The 26,275-nt window shown below is 38.7% G+C and overlaps 1 protein-coding gene across 2 annotated transcripts; it reads left to right on the forward strand.

The window, feature by feature from the left end:
• Nucleotides 1-670: 670 nt before the first annotated feature.
• On the forward strand, nucleotides 671-26,183 carry frem1b (Fras1 related extracellular matrix 1b). Of its 2 annotated transcripts, none has more exons than XM_043222439.1 (37): nucleotides 671-789; nucleotides 915-1,021; nucleotides 2,457-2,765; nucleotides 2,841-2,935; nucleotides 3,087-3,367; nucleotides 4,328-4,527; nucleotides 4,609-4,932; nucleotides 5,502-5,610; nucleotides 5,686-5,817; nucleotides 7,612-7,956; nucleotides 8,026-8,168; nucleotides 8,259-8,455; nucleotides 9,491-9,581; nucleotides 9,692-9,859; nucleotides 10,040-10,248; nucleotides 10,347-10,440; nucleotides 10,561-10,813; nucleotides 12,096-12,290; nucleotides 13,583-13,768; nucleotides 14,814-15,010; nucleotides 15,093-15,312; nucleotides 15,826-15,970; nucleotides 16,471-16,612; nucleotides 17,041-17,236; nucleotides 17,838-18,102; nucleotides 19,529-19,943; nucleotides 22,188-22,389; nucleotides 22,479-22,623; nucleotides 23,348-23,477; nucleotides 23,556-23,628; nucleotides 23,709-23,858; nucleotides 23,936-24,210; nucleotides 24,327-24,374; nucleotides 25,151-25,336; nucleotides 25,452-25,567; nucleotides 25,650-25,735; nucleotides 25,819-26,183. In XM_043222439.1, the coding sequence occupies exons 3-37, from the start codon at nucleotides 2,532-2,534 to the stop codon at nucleotides 26,019-26,021; spliced, it is 6,450 nt and encodes a 2,149-aa protein (XP_043078374.1). In that variant the 5' UTR covers nucleotides 671-789; nucleotides 915-1,021; nucleotides 2,457-2,531; the 3' UTR covers nucleotides 26,022-26,183. The 2 variants fall into 2 exon arrangements, with proteins under 2 accessions (XP_043078374.1, XP_043078375.1); XM_043222440.1 differs by having other exon boundaries at nucleotides 696-789; nucleotides 918-1,021.
• Nucleotides 26,184-26,275: the final 92 nt, after the last annotated feature.

Here is a 26,275-nt window from a genome sequence, read left to right on the forward strand (position 1 = left end):
AGTTCGCCAAAACACCTTTTTGTTAAGGTTAGCTAACAAAAAACGCAACTTCCATTTCCTTCCACAAAGGCCGTAAAAGATCAAAGCATTGCCTCTGAAAAATTAAGAACTTACTTAAAGCTGTTACTAATTTCACTTTCTCAACTCATAAACCAGTGTTTTTATGGAAGCCCGTTTCCTGAATAAAAAATAAAGAAGGTTATTGCAACTTTTCATCTAACAATTCTTTCACTTTTTTTTTCCTCAGACTTGCGTTATATTAAGTCGAGAAGTCCAATATAAATGCACAATTGTTTGATAGTTACAATTGCAGGTTATAACGTCAGTAATGCAGGATATAAAGTCTCGATTGACATAAACCCCACAATTGTGTGATATAAAGTCACAATTGCAAGACATAATTTCAGAATTGCAAGAAAAAAGGTAGCATTGCGAAAGAAAAAGTCTAAGATTTGCAAGTTTATTTCTCCAATTCTGACTTTATAACTTGCAATTGTGAGTTTACATCAAGCAATTCTGACTTTTAACTCGCATATCGTAACAACCTTTTTGTTATTTTTGAATTTAGAGGCAGAGATGGGCTTCTATGCTCATCTAACCTTTATACTTTTTCTTTTTTTTTTTGAGCAGGAGGGTCTTTCCATCTTTGGGGGAATAAGAACATCTGGGTTTGTGAGTAGTAGAAACCTTTGGAACTGGTCTGCACATTTCCTGTGTGAGGAGCTCGAACTTTTCCTGCCCTTTTTCATGTCTTTTCCTTCACTTTGCTGGGTTCTGCTATGATTCAAGGTAAGACGGGAGAAACAAACGCAAACAGGCATGATTTCAGTGTCTTTTGTTCTTATCCCCAGCTCTTTATCTGTCTTTCAGGCTCTGTTTGTGTTTTGCTAACAGTTCTTTGTGGTTTTCTTCAGCAGGGGGGCAGCTGAGGGTAAACCTCTGCAGTTTGAGGAGGGCTGAGCTGTTCTGTTAGTCTACACACACTGAAGGAACTACAGGCCAACTGTGGATTCAGCTGGAGGTATGTTATTCTTCTCTGTCCATCTTCTATGTTTTAGACTGATAAAATGTTGCAAAATAGGACTAAATTTAAATGCAAATCAAGGTTTCTGAGTTACTTACTTTCTCTGAAAGCCTTTTATAAAGTTCTAGCAAGAGGCTGTTGCCTGCTTTATTTGTCTGAACATGTTTTTAATGTCAAGAGTGTGCGGTGTTAATGCTGAGTCATGTTTAAACGTGCAGGTCTAAAGTATTGTTGGAGCTCAACGCTTCTCTCGAATGTCAAAACATTTACAAAAGCCATGTAGAAAGAGCATGTTTGCACCATGAGGCATGATGATAAGCATAGCCCGTTTAAGTTCGTATTAAGTGATAAAACACTCACTGTGGCCAAAATGTTCTGCATGGATTAAACCTTTGGTTGATAGCACCTGTAGTGTTTGGATGCATAGCAGACAACAACAACAACAACATTACTGAATTTCACATGCTCCTTTGATGCTGCAGCGTGAGGCCGATTAACCCCTTCTTTACCACATAAGGGCCTTTCACACCACTTTAGTTTTAGTTCCAGAAAGTACTCTAAAGTACTCTTGATGATTTTAATGTACAAAAAAAAAAACAATGTTAACAACAGGAGGATGGAGGGCGCTGTGATAGAAGCGGCGTTTTGTTTTGTCTCGTGGGTTTCACAATAAGGGACATGAAATGTTGGCTTATACGTCAAGCGATTGAAAGAATGGAGAAGAAAGAATCTCATCTGGCAGTTCTACATGTCATTGAGCAGTGTTGCCAACTTAGTGACTTTTCAGACCCTCTTGACCCCAGCGACTAGCAACAAATCTAACTTCTTGGACAAACCTTAGCGAGTGTCTGTGATTGATTCGTGTTGTGGTTTTGGTTTGTCAGTGCGCGCACACATCTGTCTGCATCTGCTCTGTTCAGCGAGTGACTAAATGGAGCAGAGCTTGCATTTAAAATAGATATTCTGGAATTACTTCTAACTCTGTTTTACATGCAAATATAGCCAAAATCACAGCCATTGTCTGCATCGACAAACGCATGTCTGAGCAGGTTACTTTTGGTATGAAACTAAAACTCCTTAAAAAAATTTTTTTTAATAAAACAATAAATACCAACACATAAACCGATCGTGACTTCCTCTTCACTAGTGATAGCATGCAATAAGCATAAATAAACATTCAACAAAGGCAAGGGAACATATACAAAGTTAAAGTCCACCAGCGTAAGTCTACTCTCCAGTCTGGCCTGGTTTATCGGACAAAAAAATGCAGATTTGACATAATGATTAGTTAGATCGCCTGTCAATCAAACTCAATTGTGCAGTTTTAGGTCAACTTTGTAGTCTATTGTTAAATCTATTGTTTTTAAATATTCATGAAGTTTTCTGCTATTCAATACTTCTTTGTTGGTTTATTTTCCTCATTTTCATGCAGCATACTGAAGGAAATGAGAGCAAGACAGTTCATCTGAAGCGAATAACCTTGGATAGCAAGCAACTGAGCAAAAAAATGGGGGTGGACATCTTGGTTTTGACATTGTTCACCTTGAGTCACCTGTGGCCACATGTCCAAGCTTCAAGTCTAGTTCGGTTAAACACAGGGCTTCGGGTAGCCAGAGGCCAGTCGGTGTTTGTCACGGCTGGTGAACTTCAGTTCCACACGGACAGGGTTTCTGAGGCCTGTAAGGTCGAAGTAGTTCTCACCGAGCCTATCACACAAAGAGTGGGGAAACTCACTCCTCAGGTAACAAAACAAATCCAGAATTGGCTTATGCGTTATATAATATGTGATAATAATTGTTGTTGTACCATTTCCCAGGTTTTTGATTGCCAGTTCTTTCCGGATGAAGTGAAATATGTTCACAATGGCAGCCCACTTCTAGAGGAGGACACTGTCATGTTGAGGGTCTACAGGTGAAACATTGTGTGGTCATTATTCTTGTCCAACACAAACATATTACAGCTGTTACTTCAATTAGGGCTTTTGGGAGCTTCAAAACCCCCATTTGGAAGGTCTAATATAATTTCCATACTTACAAATGCTTTTTTCTATGTTTGTTCTTAGGTTTACAAAAACTGATACTTTTGTTGAGACTGTGGTGCTTAGGATACATGTAGTAGAACCACAAAGGAGCCTCACAGAGCTTGGAAATGTTCCTCTGGTGGTTTCTGAGTTCTACAGCCTTTCCAATGCCATCAATAGCAGTGTCCTTGCCTTTAAAACCCAACCCAATATGAGCTGCACAGTACGCCTTCTCAGCTCTGAGATCAATGTCCCAATGCTTGGTCAACTGGTCATTGAGGATCCTGAATCAGTGTCAGCATCTGAGACTGGACCGAGAAAAGGTATACCAAGTATATAATGGTATAGAAATTTATAAATATATACATTTTGTGCGTCAAATCACAGTAGCGTGGTTCAACCGACTAAATCATGTGATGCAACCAATGTACAGTATATAAAAGAAACAAGACCCTCAAGGTTATTAAGTCTCTTAAAATATTAAATAAGTTGACCTTAAAGGCAGGGTAAGCGATTTCTGGAAGCCAATGTTGATGTTGAAATCACTAAAACAAACACGCCCCTACCCCAAAAGGATCTCGCCCCTATTTTAATAGATCCAATCCACACATATGTAGCCTACGCAACCCAGGTAACAAATAGTTCCATGACACAAACAGAACCAATGTTACACCTTGTTTATACAGGACGCGAGCAGCATGACAAAATACAATAGAAGTCATTATAATCAGTAATGTATTTTACTTTGTTTTTTATCTTTCTGTTGCTCAGCTTGGCTGTTCACAGAACGCTCTCTCCTCCACATCCTGAATAGACACAACCCTTATTGCTAATTAGCTACAGGTTTGTTTTGGCATTCGGTCCGACTGTTTTCTAAAGCTTTTTTGAAAAATTACCTACCCTGCCATTAATAAAAACCAATAAAAAGTTGGTTAAGGTTGTCATATTGTGAGAATTTAAAAAAAAAATTGTAGTTTGTTATTTAAAAAAATACATTTTACAAAATTTTTGGAAACCACCATAAAAATTAAATTTTTTTATTAATTTATAATTCATTACACTTGGAACAAAAAATAACTTAAAATATATTTTAAAACATCTTTGAAAATTATGATTATATATAATTATGAATTTTTGAAAATGAATTATAGATAATCATATGGTATATAGATTAAAGCAGCAAGCCCCAAGAAGCTGTGGTTCCGTGGCACGAAGCAGAGTCATGTGGTGCAAAACCCTAATATATATATAATAATCTCTCATCTGCATTCAAACTTTTTAAGGACGTCATACTGGAATCACGTGCCCAGGAAATAAAGCCTGTGACCACAACACAAGGGAAGTAGAGTTCTTGAAGACTGACTGTGCCGAGTTCCTCACATCACGTCTGAAGTACCAACATCTCAGTCCTCCATCACCTGAGATTGATTACATCCCAATCAGAGTGGAGTTCAGGGACCAGGCCTCCCGAGCAATGCTGGAGGTAAAATGGCAACAGAATCAGGTTTGTGTAAAATAATAACAACAGGGCACATAATCTTATACTTATCTTCTTCTCAATTAGACTGAGAGTATCTGGATACCGGTACTGATCCAAGGGGCAATGCAGAACCAACCTCCCAATGCTGCCTTCATGTCCACGTTCATCTTGGAGGTAGATCAATTCATCCTCACCCCCATGACCACTGCTGCCCTGGATGCTAAAGATGATGAGACCCCTCAGGCCCAGCTCATCTTCAACGTGACCAAACCTCCAGAGGAGGGATATATTACTCATTTGGATGATCACACCAAAACTGCATTCTCCTTCTCATGGCAAGATCTGAATGAGATGAAAATTGCTTATCAGCCCCCAAACAGCAGTGACACAGCCAGGAGGAACTATGAGGTTAGGAAATGGTAAATTACTGTGTAAAAACTTTGACAGGCAAAAAAAACACATTTTCTGTAAAAAAAAAAAAATATTTTCTGTAAAAAAAACGTGTAGACAAGCCGCTGTTTTTTTTCTATAGTATAGTATTACAGATTTATTATTTGCATAAAGGCACCTTTATACCAGTGCTGTTATTGTTAACTAATTGTATTTAAAAAATTTCCGCTGATTAAAATAAAAGTATATACTAGATAAAAAAAAAACAAGTTAAAGAACTAAAATTACTAAACAAAGCACACAAATTATTAATAATTTTTACTAATTATTAATAGTAAATAATAAAATAACACCACCTTATACTGTGTAATAAAGGGTATTATAAATGTGTAAAATATTTACAACAACATACTAAAATACATAATGTAATAAATATGTTAAAAATGTGACAATAACTGCATTTTGTTGTTTGCGTCTTATCTATCAGAACTGTTAAATAATTATTGTTTGATATGACTTCCAAATAGTGTTAGGGAAGGAAAATTTTGTGGCATATTTAATAAAAATGTAACTCATCTGTTGTCCAGGTGGAGTTTCAGGCCATCGATGGCTCATTTGTGCCGAGTCCTCCGATCTTGATGCACATCTCTATCCGCACTGCAGAAACCAATGCTCCTCGAGTCTCATGGAATATGGGTATGTTAGCAGATTAGCTAATATAAATAATCTTCTAAAGGAGATACTGCAGGCTAAACATCTCTGTCCTTACAGGGCTGGATCTACTGGAAGGTCAATCCAGACCAATCACATGGGAGCACCTACAGGTTGTTGATAATGACAACATAAATGCTGTCACCCTGATAGCTATGGACGGCCCAATTAATGGACACTTAAGTGTTAGAGGTAAATGAATTTAATCTGTCATCTTTTTAAAAGTAGAAGCCAATCCAAATGTAATTTCCAGGACCTTTTCCCACTGATGTGTCATAGTAAGTTTCATAAAGTGTACACCCACTCTTTATTCTTTCTAAATCCATGTGGTAACTATCCTTTATGCAGGCATCATTCAAGAAACATATGTCTGGGTGGCCTGCATAAGTTTGCTAATCAGGTGTAAAATGCTTCGGCGACACTTTGCCGTGGGCCGTGGACCAAAGATGTCTTTAGAGCCGTAGCGGCTGTCTTTCCACTTCAGTAGACTTTTGTTTGCACAGACCCTGAAAGAAGCAGATTGGAAAGACTTATGGCATTTCATGCCAGATGTCCAACACAAGGTCATTTCTCTTTCATCAGAGCAGTATCTTAGCAAGCTTTGAGAACTGGTGACAATCATGTGTGTATCTGAAAAGTTTTATCCGTAGAAATGTTCCAGAATTTAAATCGAAGGAATAGTTCACCCAAAAAGAAAGTACTTGTCTATAAAATTAAAGTCATTGGGGTCCAAAACAACATTGTGTGATCCGCAAAAGAAAATTGATTAACAGGTTAAGAATGGCATGAGGTCAAACAAATGATGACAGAATTTTCATTTTTGGGTGAACTATTGTTAATCCTTGGATTCTTGGAAGGAGAGGCCGAATTGTGATTTCAGGAATTGAATGGGTTGTTTTGCTGTATGTGTTCTCCTGTGAAAGCTGTGTTAGGCTGTTTTTGTGTTTCCTGGTTTGGAGGATTTCCAGGCCCATGGCTTCATTCCTTGTGTCATTCTATGACAGAAGACCACCTGATCAGCAGAAGCCTCAAGCCTACTCAAACAACAGCTCCTGCTTTAAGCCAAAACCCTTCATTTAATTGGTGTTTACGTTTTTGGGGTTGACGTGTCACTTTGTGATCCCTCTGGCTGAATCCACCCATAACTTTGGCTCCAAATCCACTTCAAAAGCACTTCATTGTACTACAGGATGATTGAGCTGAACAGCAAGTTCTGGCCCAGAAACGGACCGGTCTCTCTTGAGAACCTAGATGGGGATTGGGAATTGCTCACGTAGACCCCGAACTCAGGGACTCCGACCCTTGGGAAAGTCCTCAGTCAGCCTTCGGCCAAATGGAAAGATGCCGCCCAATGTCCTCTTTCGTTGCCTATCTATATGGAGACTGTTTTTTTGGGCCTTCTGCCCATAGCCACCTTTGGGCCCAATTACTTACTTGTTTCTCCATTGGACTTGTGGCCGTTTCCCCCTGATAAAGTTGCTAATTAGGTTTGCTGTGCAACCAGTCATCATTCAATCTGTCTGGTGACCTTGCCCTTCTGTCTCCCTGGCAAGCAGGAGAAGCTCAGCTTCACGGTGGGCAGCAGCCATTGCCTGGGAAGGACGCCATCTTTCTTTTTATTTTTCTGCAATAGGGAAAAGCCAGAGCCAATGTTTGTGCCTTCAGGCGAAAAACAAAACTTACTTTTCACAATTGCATCAAGCCAAATTAATGATATTGTAAATGATAGTATAGATGAGTTTGAAAATACTTTCCTATTATGTTGACTACTTCACTTAAAGGGATCATTCACCTGAAAACAGTCTTTGACAAGTCAATGGGGTTCAAAACGGCAACATAAATACATTTTTCGAAACATCTTTAGTAAATTATGCCAGAGTTTCCATTTTTGGGTGAACTATCCATTTAATTTGAGCTGGAATTTCATTTATCATTCAAACAGGTGAAAACCGTGTATTGTAACCAATCCATCTTATTCATCCAAAGGTGGAAAAGGATTCATGTTTAAGGTCAAGGACCTCAGAGAGGGCGTTGTGGTCTATCATCACTCAGACAGCGACACCACCAAGGATCACATTGTTTTCCGAATCACAGATGGTCGCCACAGCATCAGACACAAATTTCCCATCTACGTTCTTCCCAAAGACGACACCCCTCCTTTTCTAATCAATAACGTGGCCTTTGAGATCCAAGAAGGTGGCATAGTTAGGGTCGAGGAGTACATGCTGATGGCCTCAGACTTGGACTCCAGCGATGACTATATTCAGTATCAGCTGATTACTTTTCCCAGAACGGGACAACTGGTTAAGAAGTCCTCTCCACATGAACCAGGTCAGTTGGATTTGAAAGGTTATATTTCTTCAAGATTTGCCTTGCGTTATATGGTTTCATGTCAAACAGGTATTCCGGTGAAGAGCTTTCTGCAGAGGGACCTGTTTCAGGGCTTTATCTACTATAAGCATTCAGGCGAGGAAGTGTTTGAGGACTCTTTTGATTTCATCCTCTCAGATCTCCATCAGCCTCCGAATCTATCAGACAGACATGTAATGTTGTATCTGTTTTCATAATAAATTATATTTCAGCGGGAATATTTATAACAGAAAGATGTTTGGTCTTTACCACTTCATCCATAGACTGTGGTGATCCACGTGTTTCCAGTGAAGGACCAGCTGCCTGAGGAAGTTTCCGGAACGGTTCGCTCCATCACGGTTAAGGAAACTGAGGTTGTTTACATCACTCAGAACCATCTGCACTTCAGAGATACAGAGCATTTGGAGACGGACCTATTGTATGTGATCACTCATCCCTGCTTTAGCCCAAGAAACACCAGGTATTTCCTTTATATACAGTGTGTGTGTATGGTTTTTTTTGTGTGTGTAGATATATATATATATATATATATATATATATATATATATATATATATATATATATATATATATATATATATATATATATATATATATATATACACACATACACTGTCATTTAAAAATTTGTAATCAGTAAGATTTGTTCTTTAATGTTTAATGTTTTTTTTTTTGTCTTAATTTCTAAGTACTTAAATGTACTGTCTAAGGTTGCATTTATTTGAATAAAAATACAGAAAAAAATGTAATATTGCAAAATACTATTAGAATATAAAATACTGGTTTCTATTTTAATAAACTTTAAAACATAATTTGTTCCTGTGATGAAGCACATTTTTCAGCATCATTACTCCAGTCTAAAGTGACACATGATCCTTCAGAATTCATTCTAATATGCAGATTTATTATTAAAATTATGTTGGCAACAGTTGTGCTTCCAAATATTTTTTCTAATAAATAAATAAATAAATATATAAATATTTTCTAATAATATAAATTGTTGCTATCACTTTCAATTTAACACATTCTTGAAAAAAAAATTTTTAAAAGAAAGATAATAAAAATTAGCTGACCCCAACTTTTTAACAGTACTATACTGTAAAATAAATAATAAATTTTATATAAAAATAATAAAAATTTAAATAAATGGTCTTTTTAACTTTTTATACATCAAGGAATCCTAAAAAAGTATCAAACTTTTTTTTTTCAGAACTGATAATATAATAGTAAGTATAATTTCTGAAGGATCACATGACACTGAAGACTGGAGTAATTATGCTGCACATTCAGCTTTGCATGTCAGGAATAAATGTATTAATATTAAATATAGTATATTAAAATAGAAAAATGCTATATTACATCATAACATTTTACTATTATTTTTTCTGTGTATTTTAAGTTTGTATTTACATATTTATTTATAATATTATTAATAATAATATTATTAAAAAATGAAGAACATTTGTCCTTTCTTAAATATTTTGCATCTGTTGCAGATTATCAGATGCAGGCAGGCTGTTTTATACCGACAGCACAAACTCCATGAAAAAAGATGCAATGGTTCCAGTGCTCAAATCCTTTACTCAGGTCTGAAATGCGAATACAAAGAGGTTCCCTAAATATAACAAGCTATTATAATACTATAATATAAAATTGTATTTTAAATAGTTAGATACTGTCTTTTTTGTCGTCCATAGCATGCAGTGAATCACCACAAAGTAGCTTACATGCCTCCAATAGAAGATATCGGCCCTGAGCCTCTCTTTGTGCAGTTTGAGTTTTCTGTGAGCGACCAGCAGGGCGGCGCTCTCACAGGATTCACCTTCAACATCACAGTCACACCTGTTGACAACCAGGCCCCAGAAGTGCGTTGCTCACTCTTATTGTTATATTGCAGTGTTGTTTATATTTTTCTTTGCTTTTATGGCCCAGCTTTTTTAAAATAAGTTTTTTTTTCTTCACATTTTTAAGAAATTGTACCAAAGTTTTAAATAATAAAAAAGTCAAATCATTTATAATTCCATTTCCAAAACTCCCATTTATAGATGTTCACTAACTTGCTGAGGGTCGAGGAAGGTGGGGGCAGTTTCCTGATGGAGGAACACCTGCTGGTGCAGGATGTGGACAGCTCAGAAGATCAGCTCAGGATACACATGAAGACTCATCCCCAACATGGAAGACTGGAGCTGCAAGGCACTGCACTGCTAGAAGGAGATAGCTTCAGTTTGCAGGACCTCAAAGCATTGAGGGTCAGGTATGAACATGTCATGAATACGTAAGTTTGGCCTGGAAAATCATGTTGTGAAAAGAATTGATGACGATAACAATAATCTGTTGAAAATAACAATACAGATACATTCATGATGACTCTGAGACCTTGAAGGATAGCATTGGTCTTACTATCACAGATGGAATCAATTCTGCACATGGAACGCTTTTAGTTCAGGTAATTTTCTTGTGTTTACACAAAATAGTATTGATATTTGGCACATAGCATTGTACTACCATGCAGTATTCCCTTATTAAAATGCATTTTTTTAGTGCTTCTTATTTGCATTTTTTTTAGATCCTGCCTGTGAACGATGAACCCCCTCAGTTAGGCTCCGACTTGAGGGCTGAACTGTCCTGCAAAGAGGGGGGTCAGGTCCAGATTACGGTCGAGTACCTCTCTGCTACAGATGTTGACAGTGAAGACACTCAGCTAACGTACATGCTTGCCAGAACACCTGCACGTGGTGTGCTGCAGCGAAATGGGGTCACCGTGGACAAGTTCTCCCAGCTGGATGTGCTCAATGGGCTCATCTTCTACCTGCACACAGGTGATAATCAAGACAGGAGCCTAGTTTGTGATACTTAAGGTTACTTACTGTCGGCCTGTTTTACACATTCTGTTTTTTGATATGTAGCACCCCCTCTCTTTCTGGAGTAGAAATTGCTCTTGGTTCACAAACAAAATGGGATTGCTCTTGGTTCACAAACAAAATGCCTTGATTATACCTATTATATACTTTATTTCCTGAGTTCTATTTTGATAAGAGTTAAATGTCCTACAACTACATAGAAATCTGAAACAGTGAAGAAAAATCAAGCAAGATACTTCAGTTAAGTAGAATAACTTCTAAATCTCAATTTGCGCCAAACCACGTATCTCCATCCCTCTTTTAGCTTATGGGAGGGCAGACAAGTTACCTTTTCTAAACTGGGTAAATAAATCAAATGTAACTTCAATACAATTTAAAGAGCAAGAATGTCAACAAAACTAAACGGCAACAACAGTGGGCCCACAAAATCACACACACACACACACATCTCCCCGCTGCAGGCCTGTGTCGTGGCTGGTGTGCGTTGATGCCTTGAAAACTGAAACTGGCCACTTCACTGGCCACTTCACTCAAGGGAGCAAACCAACAAACAAACACACAGTACCCCTTCTTCCCGTTCCCGGATCTCGATCCCTGAATATTCAAAGCAGGACACAACGACAGCTATCGTGTGAACGTTTCGACACACACACACACACTTTAGTACAGATGATGCACTAAGTAAGCGGTCTCTGTCTAAGGCAGTAATGTCCGTAAGCGTTCTTTGAAAACTCGACTCGTTAACCCATATTGTGGGCTAGCTGTATCTTAACAATTATTACAAAAATAAAAAAACACACTGTTACAAACAATTGAACAAAAAGGCCAATTTTCCCATCTCATCTCTAGCAAGTTCTTTCTACTCAAGACTCTCTTTTCTCTTTCCTTTATTATTACCCAATCGGATTACTCTGACCTATTTGGGGCGGGTCCAAACTACGGGATATCCAATCACTAAATATAGAAAAGTTGATTGTAACTTGGGCCACTGTGAGTGCAAGCGCGCTTATTGGACTATTAGCGTTGACGTTGTGTGTGTGTGTGTGTGTGTGTGTGTGTGTGTGTGATGAAGATTATTTCTAAGTAATATTTTTATAAATAATATTGGCAAATATGTTAACAATCATGCAACACTAAAGCAAGATGTATGTAACAGGCAGGCCTCATATTAAAGCTGAAAGTGCATTCAATGTATTTTTTGTGACCTGAATAAACATAAACACATTTCCCCATTCACTAGGTGGTGAGATTGGACCTGATCCTGTCTCGGACACTGTCACTCTCATTGTGTCAGATGGAGAGGCTGGAACAATAGATGGCTGCTGCCAGGAGGATGCACAACCCCCACCCGTTCCACTGCATGGCACGCTTCCGGTCTATGACCTCAACATCACTGTGATGCCTGTCAACAACCAGGTCCCAACCATAACACTGGGTAAACATCTTCAATAGGGCTCGTAGTAAATCTCTTAGACATTTTGTGCGCTGCATTGTGTTGAGGGACCAACTGGAATAAAAAATGCTCTCTAATCTAGATATAATCGCCAGAGCATTTGGCTAAGGTGTAATTAATTCATTGTAATGACAATCCGCTTAAATCAAGTAATAAAGCAACTAGGAATTTCGAGACAGGTGATGGACTGGAGCTTGGTGAACGAATCACTTAATCGCAGTCTCGCACACCCAGCTCAGGGAGTGTGGCAAATGCACGTTCCCCTGAACGTACATTCGAAGCAGGGTGTTAGAGACGTCTTGCCAGGATTTGGATTTCACTGTTAATGCCAGAAACTTTGCAGTTATCAATGAAGGACAGTGACCAGAGCAAGACAATGAGCAGAAGACGTCTGCTAGGTGGCGGTGGGACATCCACAGGAAATCCTTGCATGCTTGTCATTGGTGTATGAGGGGTGACAGACGTACACACAGCTGGTTGGGATTATAGAGAGAGAGCAGAGCATGTGTGGCGAAAAAGCGCAGTAGAAAGAGATACATGTTCCCCTGAGAACAACTGGACAATAGGGACACAGAGGAGAAGACAATCGACAGGCCCGCATTTGGAAAAGACGACACGTCCATTGTGTCTTCTATCCCTTTTCTCATTCAATCACAATTATAATCTCTTAATTCAGCTAATCCCCATCAAAAAAACAGGATTCTCCAATGTTGCCACCGTGTAGTAGATCTGGAATGGTTTGTGTGAAAAAAGTAGTCTTCTAATTAATTTGCATTGAATAAAGATGGTTTGGCATAAGAGGTTTAAGCACAGGAAAATGAGGAAAATCCAGCTCTTGCATTGCTATGGGACGAGTTTTATCACTTTTACTCCAGACTGGTGGTCATTAATTCCTCCCCTTGTTTCAGAGCTCTATCCAAGCACAACCTCATCAGTGCCCATTCTCCATTCATTATTTATCAGTGCAGTAAATGGAAGCAGATGCCAGTAAGCATTGGCATGATGGCTTTATCAACACCCAGGTGGCAGCGGGCTGGCCGAGAGCCGAGCGAGAGAGCAGGGGAAGAGAGGGAGTGTTAGTGGGGTGGCATAGCAGGCGTGAAGAAAGAGGGGAGCAAAGGGAACTGCCTGTAAATGAGAGGGAGAAGAAGAAAAATAATAGGATGCACTCTTGAGAAGAAAAAGAATAACTCTGTGAAGTCACATCAAGCTCTTTTAAAATGTGGTCTCTATGATTAATGCCAATGTATAACTTCTGTATATTGTTTCGTCAGGTACCATGTTTGTGGTAGATGAGGGTGCCATTGCATGTCTCTGTGGGGGGGTGTTGGAGGCAACCGATCCTGATAGTCATCCAGATCAGCTCATGTTTCATTTGGTGACCCCACCACAATATGGGTTCCTGGAGAACACCCTTCCATCCCCTGGCTTTGAGAAAAGCAATGCTGGACTCCGAGTGGGTTAGTAGCTTTCCTGAGGCTCTTTAAATGTACCCACCAATTGTGGTTATGCCAAGTAGGACGTATTTATGTATTAATATTTTTTATTGGTTTTGGACTAACATTTGTCAAACACTGTTGTTTAACCCTAATTTCAAAAGTAAGGCTAATAAGTGATATCATTTTTATGCAATTTTTATTAAAGGGCTATTTCACCTCAAAATCATTTACTTACCCTCATGTCATTAATGTCAAGACTTTTTTCTTTGAAACACAAATATTATGTCTGTGTTTATTTTCCATAGAGTCCAGTGTTGTCATTAACAGTCAGTTTTGCTGTTGCCAGCACAAACCGTCTTTTGGCGTTAAAATAGTACTGTCAGGTTTTTACTAAAGATGGGAATTAGCGAATTAGCGCTGAAAAGGTATTGACAGTTATTTTTGCACCTGACCTTATTGAATATGAAAATTTTGTATTTATAATTGAATACACAAAATTTATGAGAGGATAGCATTTGAAGTATTTTGACCACAAAGAACTGAGAGCATGTGATAGAAGGAAGAGGATATACATTTATTCTGAATGCTATAAGAACACGTTATCCGAACGTATTGAAGATGACTTGGAACTCTCAACTAGGAGTCTTGCTATAGTACCTTTATCAAAACTGTTGAAACCCTAAATTTTTTGGCTTTTCTTCTTTTCCACATACTATGGCATATTTAGTTCTTATATAGCAGTATATTTAGTTCTTATATTTAGTTTTTATATGCAAATTTGTGCTATGTTAGGTACATTGTATTGGTCTGTATGTAATTAAAATTGCACATATAGACACAAATTATAAGTGAATTTATATTGTGGCTGTTTCTTTAATTTGCATGTTGTTAGTAAATCACCTGCCCATCAGCGCTGCAATGGAATTGCATTTTCGTGCTAATTTAAGTCCTGAGACGCTATTCCTAAAATTAATGTCCTACTTGTCAAAATCACAATTCATCTTTTGTTTGTCTTATTATAAGGCCTTGTCTTTGAGACCACTAAAATCATAATGTATAAATAAAGTTTCTTTCAGCCAGCTCCACCTCAGCTCAGGTTTCATCAACTATGTTCAGTCAGTGCACCAAGGTGTAGAGCCTACAGCAGACTTCTTTACCATCAGTGTTAGTGATGGGATTCAGAGATCAGCACCGAAGCCTTTCTACGTCATCATCAACCCTATAAATGACGAGATCCCATCACTGCTCCTTAGCAACTTTACAGTAAGATAAACTTTTTAGAGACAAAGTTATCCCGTAAACAAATTATTGACTAACTATTGTTTTGCCCTGCACCATACAATAGGTCATGGAGGGAGGGATGAAAGACCTCAGTCCTGATATTCTAAACGCAGTGGACGTTGATATTCCAGCAGATACTCTTACAATGACCATCCTGGTTCCCCCAGCCCATGGTACACTGGTCAATGGCATATATGGTCTTGAGATGAATCGCTACAAAAACCCTGAGATCCTACAACGAACCATCACAATCCAGTCTTTCACCTTACAGGAGCTACAACAAGGTCAGTTCTTGAATCCATGTGATTGGTATTGCCACAAACTTTTTTCTTCCTAAGTTCCAGGGTACCACTATCTGCTTGTTGAGGACAGCTGTGAGGACAGAGTCCCTTCCTTGGTCCAGCCACCCCTCGGTGCCTTCACTGTGGGTATCCAGGCTTTCAGAACAGATGTTGCAGGAGACAGAGGTCACAGAGTGCCTGTGGTGCTTCTGCTTCATCTGCAAAGTCTTTCCAACTGCTCTCTGCACAATTAAGTCACCGTGCATGAGGTATTTGGTGACTGCACAGCTTTGCTTGTTAGCGAGTGATAAAGAGCCATAGAAACATAGGTGATCGGGTCATTGACAAAATGGAGCATGTTCACTTATGTCCTTCTTGGTAATAGTGGAAGAACCAGCTATATCTGACAAAGGCTACCAGGAGTCCAGTACCTAATGATTGTTATATCCTTAATGTCACTAAACGCTTAATCTGCTAAATATTCTTTTAATTTTTCTCTCCTGTGCTGATCTATAGGAATGAAGATCATGTATATGCACGACGACACAGAAACCCTCAAGGACGCTTTCACCATACAGTTGACAGATGGTGGGCACACAGTCCAGGGGACTGCGTGTGTCCGCATCATACCAGTCAATGATGAAAAGCCATGGCTACTAAAGTAAGGACGCCCTGGGACAAATTCAGAGCCAAAAAGGCGGATGAAAGCGGGAACGGGGGAGGGATTTTAGTGGTGGAGACTGGACAGGAACAGAAGGGGGAGGCCGATCCTGGATAGGGTTTAGGGAAGGGGGGTCAACACAACCTGTACTGCACATGTGGCTGGGGAATCTTTGTTTCCCTGACTGAGTAACTGGGAATTAAGTTACATCCTTGAGTAAATTGCTAATTTCTATTCCATCCTCTTCCTCCAAGATCAGCAAGATCTAAGGGTGTGCATGTAAACTCCATAACAGCAGAAGTAATGTGTCTTTTTGGCAGACGCCTGCTTCCTTGTTTCAGAGTCCTAATGGATTAAGATAACAGGCTGGTCCTGTTGGTGTTTCTTCCTTCCAGAAGCAGCTGTTTGTGTTTTTATTTATTTAAGATTCTGGATTTTAGCATGCAGACTTGGCACCTGTACCTTTAGTGTCCAAAGGCATCTCAATCTCTTTTTCTCAGAAATGCAGGCATTGAGGTCGAGGCCCTGGGGAAGAGAGTCATCTCCAGTGTAGTGCTGGAGGCAGGGGATCGTGACACTACCAACGACCATCTTCTCTACATTCTCAATGCAGGTCCCAGATTTGGCCTCCTTCAGCTTAGGGTTAGCAAAGACGGATAGTCCCTTTGCATTATTACATAAGGCTGGAATACACTACATAACTTCTAAAATATGAACAGATTTTAAAGCACCAGGCATCACACACTAGCAGACTTTGTAAATGGTTACAGGTGAAAACTGGGAGTCATAAACTAGGCCTGAATGACTGAGGATCACCCTAGTCACCCAAACAAAAACAAAAAAAAAACCTAGGAGATGGATGACAAATAAAAATTATGGGTTAAAAAATTGACTCAAAATATCAAACATGTTTGATATCCTTTGACTTGATGGAATCATAGAAGGGAATCATCAATGGCATCTAATCTGGGTAAACATCATGTAGTGTAATCCAGGTGTAGTGTGACATACTATATACTTTAAGAATATATGGATGCCTAAATAATGTGATATTCTGTTATTTCCTGCAGACAGAAGCTGGATGGATTGATCTGAGTCCAGGTCTGAATTTCACCCAAGAGGATGTGGAGATGAATCGCCTATGGTACAGTCACACTACAGTTAGCGGTTTAAAAGGCCATGACAGGTTTCACTTTGTTCTCAGTGACGGGGAAAAAACAACACCTCCACAGAGCTTCTTCATCTCTGTCCGCACTGTTCGAAAGGGTAAGTTTTATTGTCAGCAAAATATAACAACCATGAACATAGTAGAAACTTAGCATGGCTCAAAAACAATACAATTGTGAAATACAATGGCATATTATGACCATCCAAAATTTGTCATAGTTTGGCATAGTGACAGACCAGCTTGCATTTAGTGACTCGCTGATAGCTGCTTTTGTTTTTCCCTCAATCGAAGTCCAACAAAAACAACTTTGTTGACAGATTGAATCTGTGCATGTATAATTAAAAACAATGGCTTTCCCTACGGCCAAAATGACTTTGCCAGTTGGGTGAACATGGAAGCATGGCAGCCATTGTCCTCTTGGCTCCATTCTGGCTTATCCTGGAGGAACAGAGGTGAGAACGTTCTGCTGCAAAGGATGAACCACCTTTAAACGCCCAGCATGAATTATTAACAGAGCTGAGGCCAAACATCTGTAGTCCCGACCCTAGATCCCAGCACTGTCCCTGCTGTCACACAACATCAATAAGCTTACGTGCACATAGCTTGCTTAATACGTAACACGTTTATATCCTTCAAAGCTTTACATATATATTCATGCATATGCTTCCGTAATCCACTTGACCTTCTTTGCGCATACAGGTGACATTGCTCTAATCACTAAACCTGTGACCTTGATGGAGGGAGAGAAAGTCAGTCTGACCACTGACATTCTGATGGCCACAGACAGTGGAAGTGAACCAGAAGAGCTCATATACACTGTATCAGTCCCACCTGAACATGGTCACCTACACATGGTCCAAAGTCCAGGGGTTCCAGTGCTCTCCTTCTCCCAGATGGATGTGGCTGCCAACCGGGTATGCTACACTCATGACAACAGCCGTTTTGCTGACCGTGATTCTTTCAGGTCAGTGGTTTTCATTGTTCTTTGTATAGATTTAATTTATACTCTAAGGCCAAATGCACAGATGCCATTTTTGCTTTTTCCTGTTTATATTCAGTCAAGACAAAAAACAGTTGTTTTGACATGAATACCCACATCAAGGTGTATACACTAAACTATGTTTGATAACTGATCATATATAATATTATATAAATTGTGTAATTTAGTCCAGCCCACAGATGGCAAAACCTCAGCATTTTCATTACAAGATTGAAAATTATGTGCAAGCAAGAGACAGGCAAAATGAAAAGGATCATTTTTGCTTCGTTTGCATGGGTTTCCAGCCAATTTGGCAGCAGGCTGACTTCCGTCAGGGCGTACAGTTGACCTGTGCTGCCTTTCTCGTGTGAATCTTTGACACCCAAAACTCTGGCTTGGTTTCATCGTTGGGTCATCTGGGAGCAAACAAAGCTTCCTGAGCCAAGCCTGACGAGAGGCGAGTGGCCCTTCGGAGAGGATACGGAGCACTCTGTGCCAATGTGTTCAGTCAGCACAGCATGGGGTGGTATGGGGTCCAATCGCAGCACATGGACACTACAGCGTTAGTCATGTGGGGCCCGAGTACTTTCAATTAGCAATTCCGACACAATCGCAAGAGACTGGGGTAAAAACTTGGTTTACGGACTCATTGTTTAAAACGGTTTTTGTGTCTTCACAGCTTGTATTTGTGTTAATGTGAGGCAAAAGAACAGCCGGTCTCCCTGATCAGGAGAGACACCTGAGCAAACACCTGTGTGTCAAACTCCAGGCCGACAGCGGGGGCCAAAAGAGACAGGGAGACTGTTTTTTTCTGGGAGCCTTGTGTCTCCCTCTGCTCTGCTGTGACAGCTGATGATAAATGGCCATTATTAAGAGAGTAATAACTCAGCCTGGCATTGGTTATATGGCTCTAAGAGATGTAGTCAGAGACAGGGATCCCTGGGCACAATTACCGAGCAAATATGGGACAATGGCAATGCCAGATGTTGCACCAGTTTGGCTGTGAGAGTGGACCTGCGTGTTTGGTTGCGAGTCTAGTGCGAGGTGGCAGTCGTGTTGTTTACCATGGCTGGCAATTATCAGCTTCAGGGCAATATGTGTTGGGAGGCAGATTGGCTTGGCAGAGGGTGGAATGGGGACTCGGCTCGGCTCGCACCCCTCCCTATCCCATCTTTCTGCTCCAACACATCAACCGTGCTGGGTGAAGATAGCAGCTCAGAACATGCTGTAATACTGACAAGACCTTAGAATAAAGTGAGAAGGCATGAGAGACCATGTGTTACGCTGATTTTACTACAGTTAAAGGGTGTTAGGCCAAAGTGAAAACAAAGTGATAAAACAGTTCAGTCTTCTATAAGGAACTATATTATAACTTACATGTAACTAATAACTAATATGTTCTCTCATGCAGCTTTGCTGTTACCAATGGTGTGACATCCAGAAGCGGTACAATTTATTTCAGTGTGGAACACAGTGACCGTATCCCACCAACCCTGACTATCAACAAAGGCCTTGAGCTCACAGAGGGCTCTGTGAAGACCATTTCCACTGGTGAGCTGAAACTGACCGACCCAGACACAGCTCTGGAGAATCTCACCTATGTGGTTATCCAAAGCCCACAATATGGAAAGTTGCTTTTGAAAGGATTGCCCCTCTCTAAGCCTCGTTTCACGCAGCTGGACATTAACAATATGGATCTAGCTTACCATCATCTGAACGGACGGGCCAAGATCGACAGGTTCACCTTTCAGCCTACTGATGGAACTAATACAGGTTATTTGGAGTACGGACAGCTGAAGGGAGAACCTGCGGTTTTTACTATACAGGTAGGCTGATAATGATTTGAGAACAACCAATAAAATGGAAATATTCTAAAATGTTCATCTAAATTTGTTAAATGTTCATCTAAATTTACAACATGCCTAAAAATGTACTAATTCATACAATCAGTTTTACAACAATCCTTACTAGTATTTACTTTAAAATACCATAGTGATTGCAGGTGGCTTTGGGGGGAGGGGCATTGTCATATCAGGGAGCAGCTGACTGGTCAAAAATGTGTAATGCAGGATGAGTCATCAATATTTTTTATCTATTTTTAAATGTATATGTGACCCTGGACCACAAAACAATAGCCAACAATTTTATGGGTCAAAATTATCGACCTTTCTTTTACACCAAACATCATTACAACATTAAGTAAAGATCATATTCCACGAAGATATTTTGTTAATTTCCTACCTTAAATATATCAAAATTTAACTTATGACTGCTTTGTGGTCCAAATTCAGGAGCATTTGCACTAGGTGTTCACAAGCATACTGGTAGCCTCAATGCTAACAAATATTAACTGAAAGCCACAGCATTTTATTATATTACTTTCTAAAATAATAATCATAATAAACAAAGTTTAGCCATTGTTTTATTCTGATAACGTGGCACGGCTGCTCTACAATTTCTGTCAGGACTTTTCAGTGAGGAAAACGATTTCTTTCGCTTAGCCCCCTAACTGTCAAATAAACGACTTGCATGCAAACCACTGAGCACAGCAGGAGACCAACGGGTTAACAAAGCGCTCCCTGTTGAATTGCATGCTAACGAAGAGGTTTTGCTGGCCAGGTGCTCCTGCAGGTCCGGTGCCATTCACCATGTCATAGCGTCGTTCTCCTGAGGCCCACACTTCAATTTAATATTCCGTTAAAGCGGTCAGCGAGGCGGTAAACGCGCTGGCCGGCACTACCAGCCCTGCGCTACCGAGACACAAAACCGCTCCCGCCAGAACAGGTGAATCAGCCGAAAACTTTGTTGTCACTTGGCTGAAGACGCGCATTGCTAACTCCAGCCAAATACGGCTTGTGCTTGTCGAAATGCGTGACCCCTGAGAGCGCGGGGAGCTCATGAATAATATCTATACCTCCCCTCACACCAAAAATATCACTCAACAGCAGCTCAGATTGTGTTTAAATTAAGTTGCCTTAATGTTTTTTTTAGTGGGCAATACGTTTCAGCACTCATAAACCTTAAATATATATTTGAACCATTTTAGAATTAAATACAGATTTTTTTTTTTTTTTTTGTGAATTTGTTCCTTTTAAATTTGGATTTTATAAATATAGTAACTAAAATTGGTGCACTTTATTTCAATATTTACATTTTCTCAAAACAAGTTTTTTTTGTCACATGGTTAAATGTTTTAAATATGCACAATTGATCAATTTTTGATTTGAGCTTAGGCAAAAGCAGTAGTTTTGTATTTTGTGTCTTGCCCTTTTCTTTTCATGATTAATTTTGTTTTTCTTTAGATTTATTCCTTAAATTAGATGAAGACCTTTATAAATAAGTTGGGTCTTTTTTCCCCTTAAAGGTAAAGAAAAAAATACATTTTAAAAGATAAGTAAAGATACCACTATATAAAATATTTATTGGAATAATAAATTTACTTTATTAAAAAAACAAATCTCCTCAAATTTGGATAGTTTTCACCTTGAAATGTTTAAATTTAATGCGATAAATTAATCAGTTTAAGTAAATGTAATAACAAAAACATGTAATAATAAATATGCTGTGTATTTATATTTTCAAACTAATGAAAGGCAAATACAATTTTAAAGATTTACAAGATACAAGATTTTAACTACAGTGATTTGTCTTAAAAATAAAAAAAATGAGAAATATAACCTTAGAAATATTTAATATAATGAAACATGACAGCAACTTTTTTCCCAAATAATGCATAATATATATTTTTCCATTTAATATATAATAATATTACATTTTAAAAAAAAATAATTTGAGGTTCCTCAAAGTGTCTTTTTAGGAATCTCACTTTTTTTTTATCATTTTGAAACTTTCTGATACTGTTAATAAAATAATTTAAATGTATTAACAAAAAAATATGAATACACAGGCCTGGATTAAAAACCACACTGACAAGTGGCTATGAAATAAATGCTTTCCCATTCATTGGTGTGTAATGCTTCCCTCTAGTGGTGTTGCAGCGTGAATGCAGTTGTACTGTTCTCTCTGTGTGGATTTGACTGAACTATATACCATGATTTATATCTTCATAGATCGAGGTATTGGACAAGACCCCACCCAGTATCATAAACAAAGGGATTGCAAGCACTCTGGAGAATCTTGCAGACGGGAAACAGGGCATCTACATCACCTCCAAAGAGCTGCGTGCCTCCGATCCAGATAGTCCTGGCGACACACTGGAGTTCAGCGTCACAAGGCCTCCACACTTCGGTTACCTTGAAAATGTCCTCACAGGCAGGTGCATGGGTCACTGATGGTCCCGACTGTCTTTATTATATGCACAGATTGTTTTTGGATCATAATGAATTTTCTTCCTGTTCTAGGTGCCTATATCAAGGGACGCTTTACCCAGAAGGATCTGGAGCAGAAAGCAGTGCTCTTCGTCGTTCCTGCAGATATGGAAGTGACAGCAGACAGCTTTGAGTTCCAAGTCACAGATCCTGCAGGAAACACCATGCTTCCTGAAGTGTATATATGTCCTTATTTGTGGATTGTTTGTTTAGATTTCCAGACAGAACTAACACAGTGCAGTTATTAAATGTTATTATATATATACTATAAACGTTGTCCACTGTAAAAATAGGAATAGATTGAAGCATTTCTATGTTGCTAAAGTTATTTTTATTGATATTAAGCTCTTATGCATAATAAGCACAAATATATCAAATTAAAAATATATTTTTTATATTTTATTAAATATATAAATATCAATCCAGAGAAATTTTACATCATTACAAATTATATTTATACATTAACGTAATCAGTATCCAATTTTAGTGAGTCAATTTTAGTATAATTATTAAGCCTTTTTACAAAATAATAAATCATAAATGTATAAAATACTTCAATAAATACGTTATAGATAAAATTACCAAAATATATAAAATAATTACTTTCCTCAGTGTCGTAAAAAATGGTCTAGAGGTAATGAAATATCTCTATTATTTATCATTTTTATATCAAATTATGAATTCAGTTGATAAAATGCATGAGTATTTTAATTAAAATCAGAAATGATATATATATATATATATATATATATATATATATATATATATATATATATATATATATATAGACAGTAGACAGCTTGTTTTCCACATTTCCAAACATGATCTGGATTCTATCTCAATTCTAGACAATCTAATTTCAGACCCAAAGTGATTCTTGGCTTTTTCGCCTGCCAACACAGGATGGAGTTCAGGTGGTCTCGTGTGGAGCTGTCAGCTTCCTGTTACCGTGTTTGTGAGACTGCAGGAACTCTAGCAGTGCAGGTGGTGCGCCGCGGGAACAGCAAAGATCCGGCGTACATCGCCATACAGGTGCGCCGAACTATCTCTGCTCGTCTTACCGTCCTGCACACATGAAGATTTAGACGATTAAATCATTTTCTCTTACAGGTGGAAGAAGGAACGGCCAAAGAGGGGAAAGACTTCACTCACAGCTCTGCCAACCTTATACAGTTCGATCCAGGTCTTTATCAATTTAAACCTCAACGTTTTAACTCTTGACCTTGAGAATGTGCTCAGTCTGTGTTCTGTCTTTGTTTTTAGGTGTAAATGTCAAAACGTGGAACATCTACCTCAAAAATGACGGACTAGAAGAGAACCATGAGAAGTTTGATGTCGTTTTGAAGACCCCCAAAAATGCTGTTCTGGGACAGAGGAGCAAGGCCACCGTTGAGATTGTGGATCCTAGAAATGGTAGAAAAGAGGTTCTACATTATCTGTTTTATCTTTCTGCATAAACTGAGGATATTTCTTGAATATTTGTCTTCCAGGCGGGTGTCATCCAGACGAGCTTATCGTCGAGGAAGATGAGATGCAGCATCCTGTCCAAAGCCTCCCCCGCGTCCCGGAGCCTGAACCGCCCTCGCTCGACGAATACACTCCAGACCCAAGAACAGGGATTCTTTGGGAGAACTATCCACCGAGAGGGGACGTCCCGTACCGCACACACTTCAGCCATTACAGCGAGGGAGAACATCAGGACCGGGGGAACTCGCACAGTCTGGGTCAAAGACGGCTGAGGATTCTGGGTAGAAACAGGCACGGGGTGAGTCGGGTCACCTTAGCAACAACATTGTCCACAATCATCTCTTACATCTAGTACGGTATTGAAAAATAACATTAGTAGTCATAGTTATTTTTAATATCTGATTGTGGCTTTAGGCACATCTGTCAGAGGTGGACGACAGAAATCAGGAAAGGGTCTGGAGAGTAAGTTCTATTATAACTTCATTAAGATTTATTTATTCGCTAGTACTTCATTAATTCATTTGTGTTATTTATTGTTTATTGAGAAAGTTATTTGGATATTTTTGGGTTGTCTTTGTTTATTTGTTACTGTTGTTATTTATATAGTTTTACTGTTTATTTATTGTTGGTATTTGTTTGTAGTAGTATTACTTTCAGTAATATTAGTTTTTTTTGTATTTATTTCTTAGAATTCAATTTTATTTATTAGAATTTAATCCTATTACTAGTATTATTTATGCAGTAGTAGTATTTGTTTGTTGGTTTGTAGTACTTTTGATTTAATAGAAGTTGTATTCTATTATTCATTTAGTTGTGTTATTTGATTGATATAAATATCAGTATTAGTATAATACTTATTAATAAACTATTTATTTAGTGGTGTTATTTATTATCATTTTATTTATTTGTTGGTATTTTTATCAGTTTGATAGTATTGGCAATATCTGTATTGTTTTTTATTCATAATATTTATGTACAAGTATTAGAAGTATTTATTTAGAAGTGTTATTGATCCATTTTATTTGTATTTAGTGGCATTATCTTATTCATATTATTGTTTTACTATTACTTATTATTTAGTGTTGTTTATTTAGTTTACTTTTAATTCTTTTTTTTTTACATTAATTTTTGAATACGGATAGTATTGTTGTCGTCGGCGTTGTTAATTCGTGTCATTCATTGATTTAACATTTATTTATCGCTTTCAGTGTGTTCATCTCCACTCTGTCCTCTATTAGTTTCACGGCCTGATTCCAGTGAGAGTGGAGGAGAAGGCCCCAGCACCGGCACCTCGTGTCCACTCTGAGCTGGAGATCACGCCCATCTGGAGCTGGCCGGGATACTCTGCTGATGCCGAATCGCTAGAGACTCCCCAGCGCGACTCGGCCTCCTTTCTAACCGATTCAGCCGCACAACAACACAAGGTATCATATCTTAACCGTACACTGTGAATTAGCCGTTGAATGTTTTATTTTCCCAAATGGTAACTTATCACACAATGAGCTTTCATTTGACAATTCCTCCCTGTTTTTTTTAAAGTCTCAGAAGTCTGTTAGTATTGGCTGTCCTGACGGCTGGACTCACTACCGGAGGGGCTGCTATATTTTGGGGCCTGGTATTGCTAGCTGGAGCAGCGCACAACACGCTTGCACGCTGTATGTTATCTTTTCTGTCACAGAAACATGTAAATGCATGCTACGTACAGCTTTTAAATACTGTTACTATTTCAAAATTTAGGCTTGAAAGTGAATTGATCAGCATCCACTCCAAGACCGACATGAGGTGGACGTGGAAGTTTGCAGGACGGCAACCGTTCTGGATTGGTGAGGAAAATGAATCTGTATTTAGGATCAGGCCCTGAATGTACTGTGTCCAGTATATTAGCGTATGTGTGTGATTCGTGCAGGGCTCTCTGGCGGTCCAGACCAGCGGTCGTGGACGGACGGGAAACCGCTGACGTTCTCTAGACTCAGGAAGGATGTCGAGGAACATGCCAGATCTGCTGCCGGCTGTGTTTTAGCTCAGAGCCAGAAGATATGGATTCCCAGAAGTTGCGTCGATGGATCCGAACACAGATACATTTGTTCAGCTCCTGCGCAAATCGGCTAAAACGGATATTTAATTTATAATGCTCTTGTTTCTTAATGGTTTAAAATGCATTGTAGCCACTGAAGTGCTGAATGAATATAATACAGCTCACGATGATATGATTTCTTGGGTTATTAAAATAAATACAATTCATAAGTGTCAAATAAAAGTGATGATAAGAAGGTTATGTTTATGGAGTTGTTTATTTCTGAGCTATATAAATCGTTATCTATCTATTGTACTGTGGTTCTATCTATCTTTCATTCTGTCGATCT

The sequence above is a fragment of the Puntigrus tetrazona genome, chromosome 22 (genome assembly GCF_018831695.1).
Source record: "Puntigrus tetrazona isolate hp1 chromosome 22, ASM1883169v1, whole genome shotgun sequence".
Classification (NCBI taxonomy): Eukaryota; Metazoa; Chordata; class Actinopteri; order Cypriniformes; family Cyprinidae; genus Puntigrus; species Puntigrus tetrazona.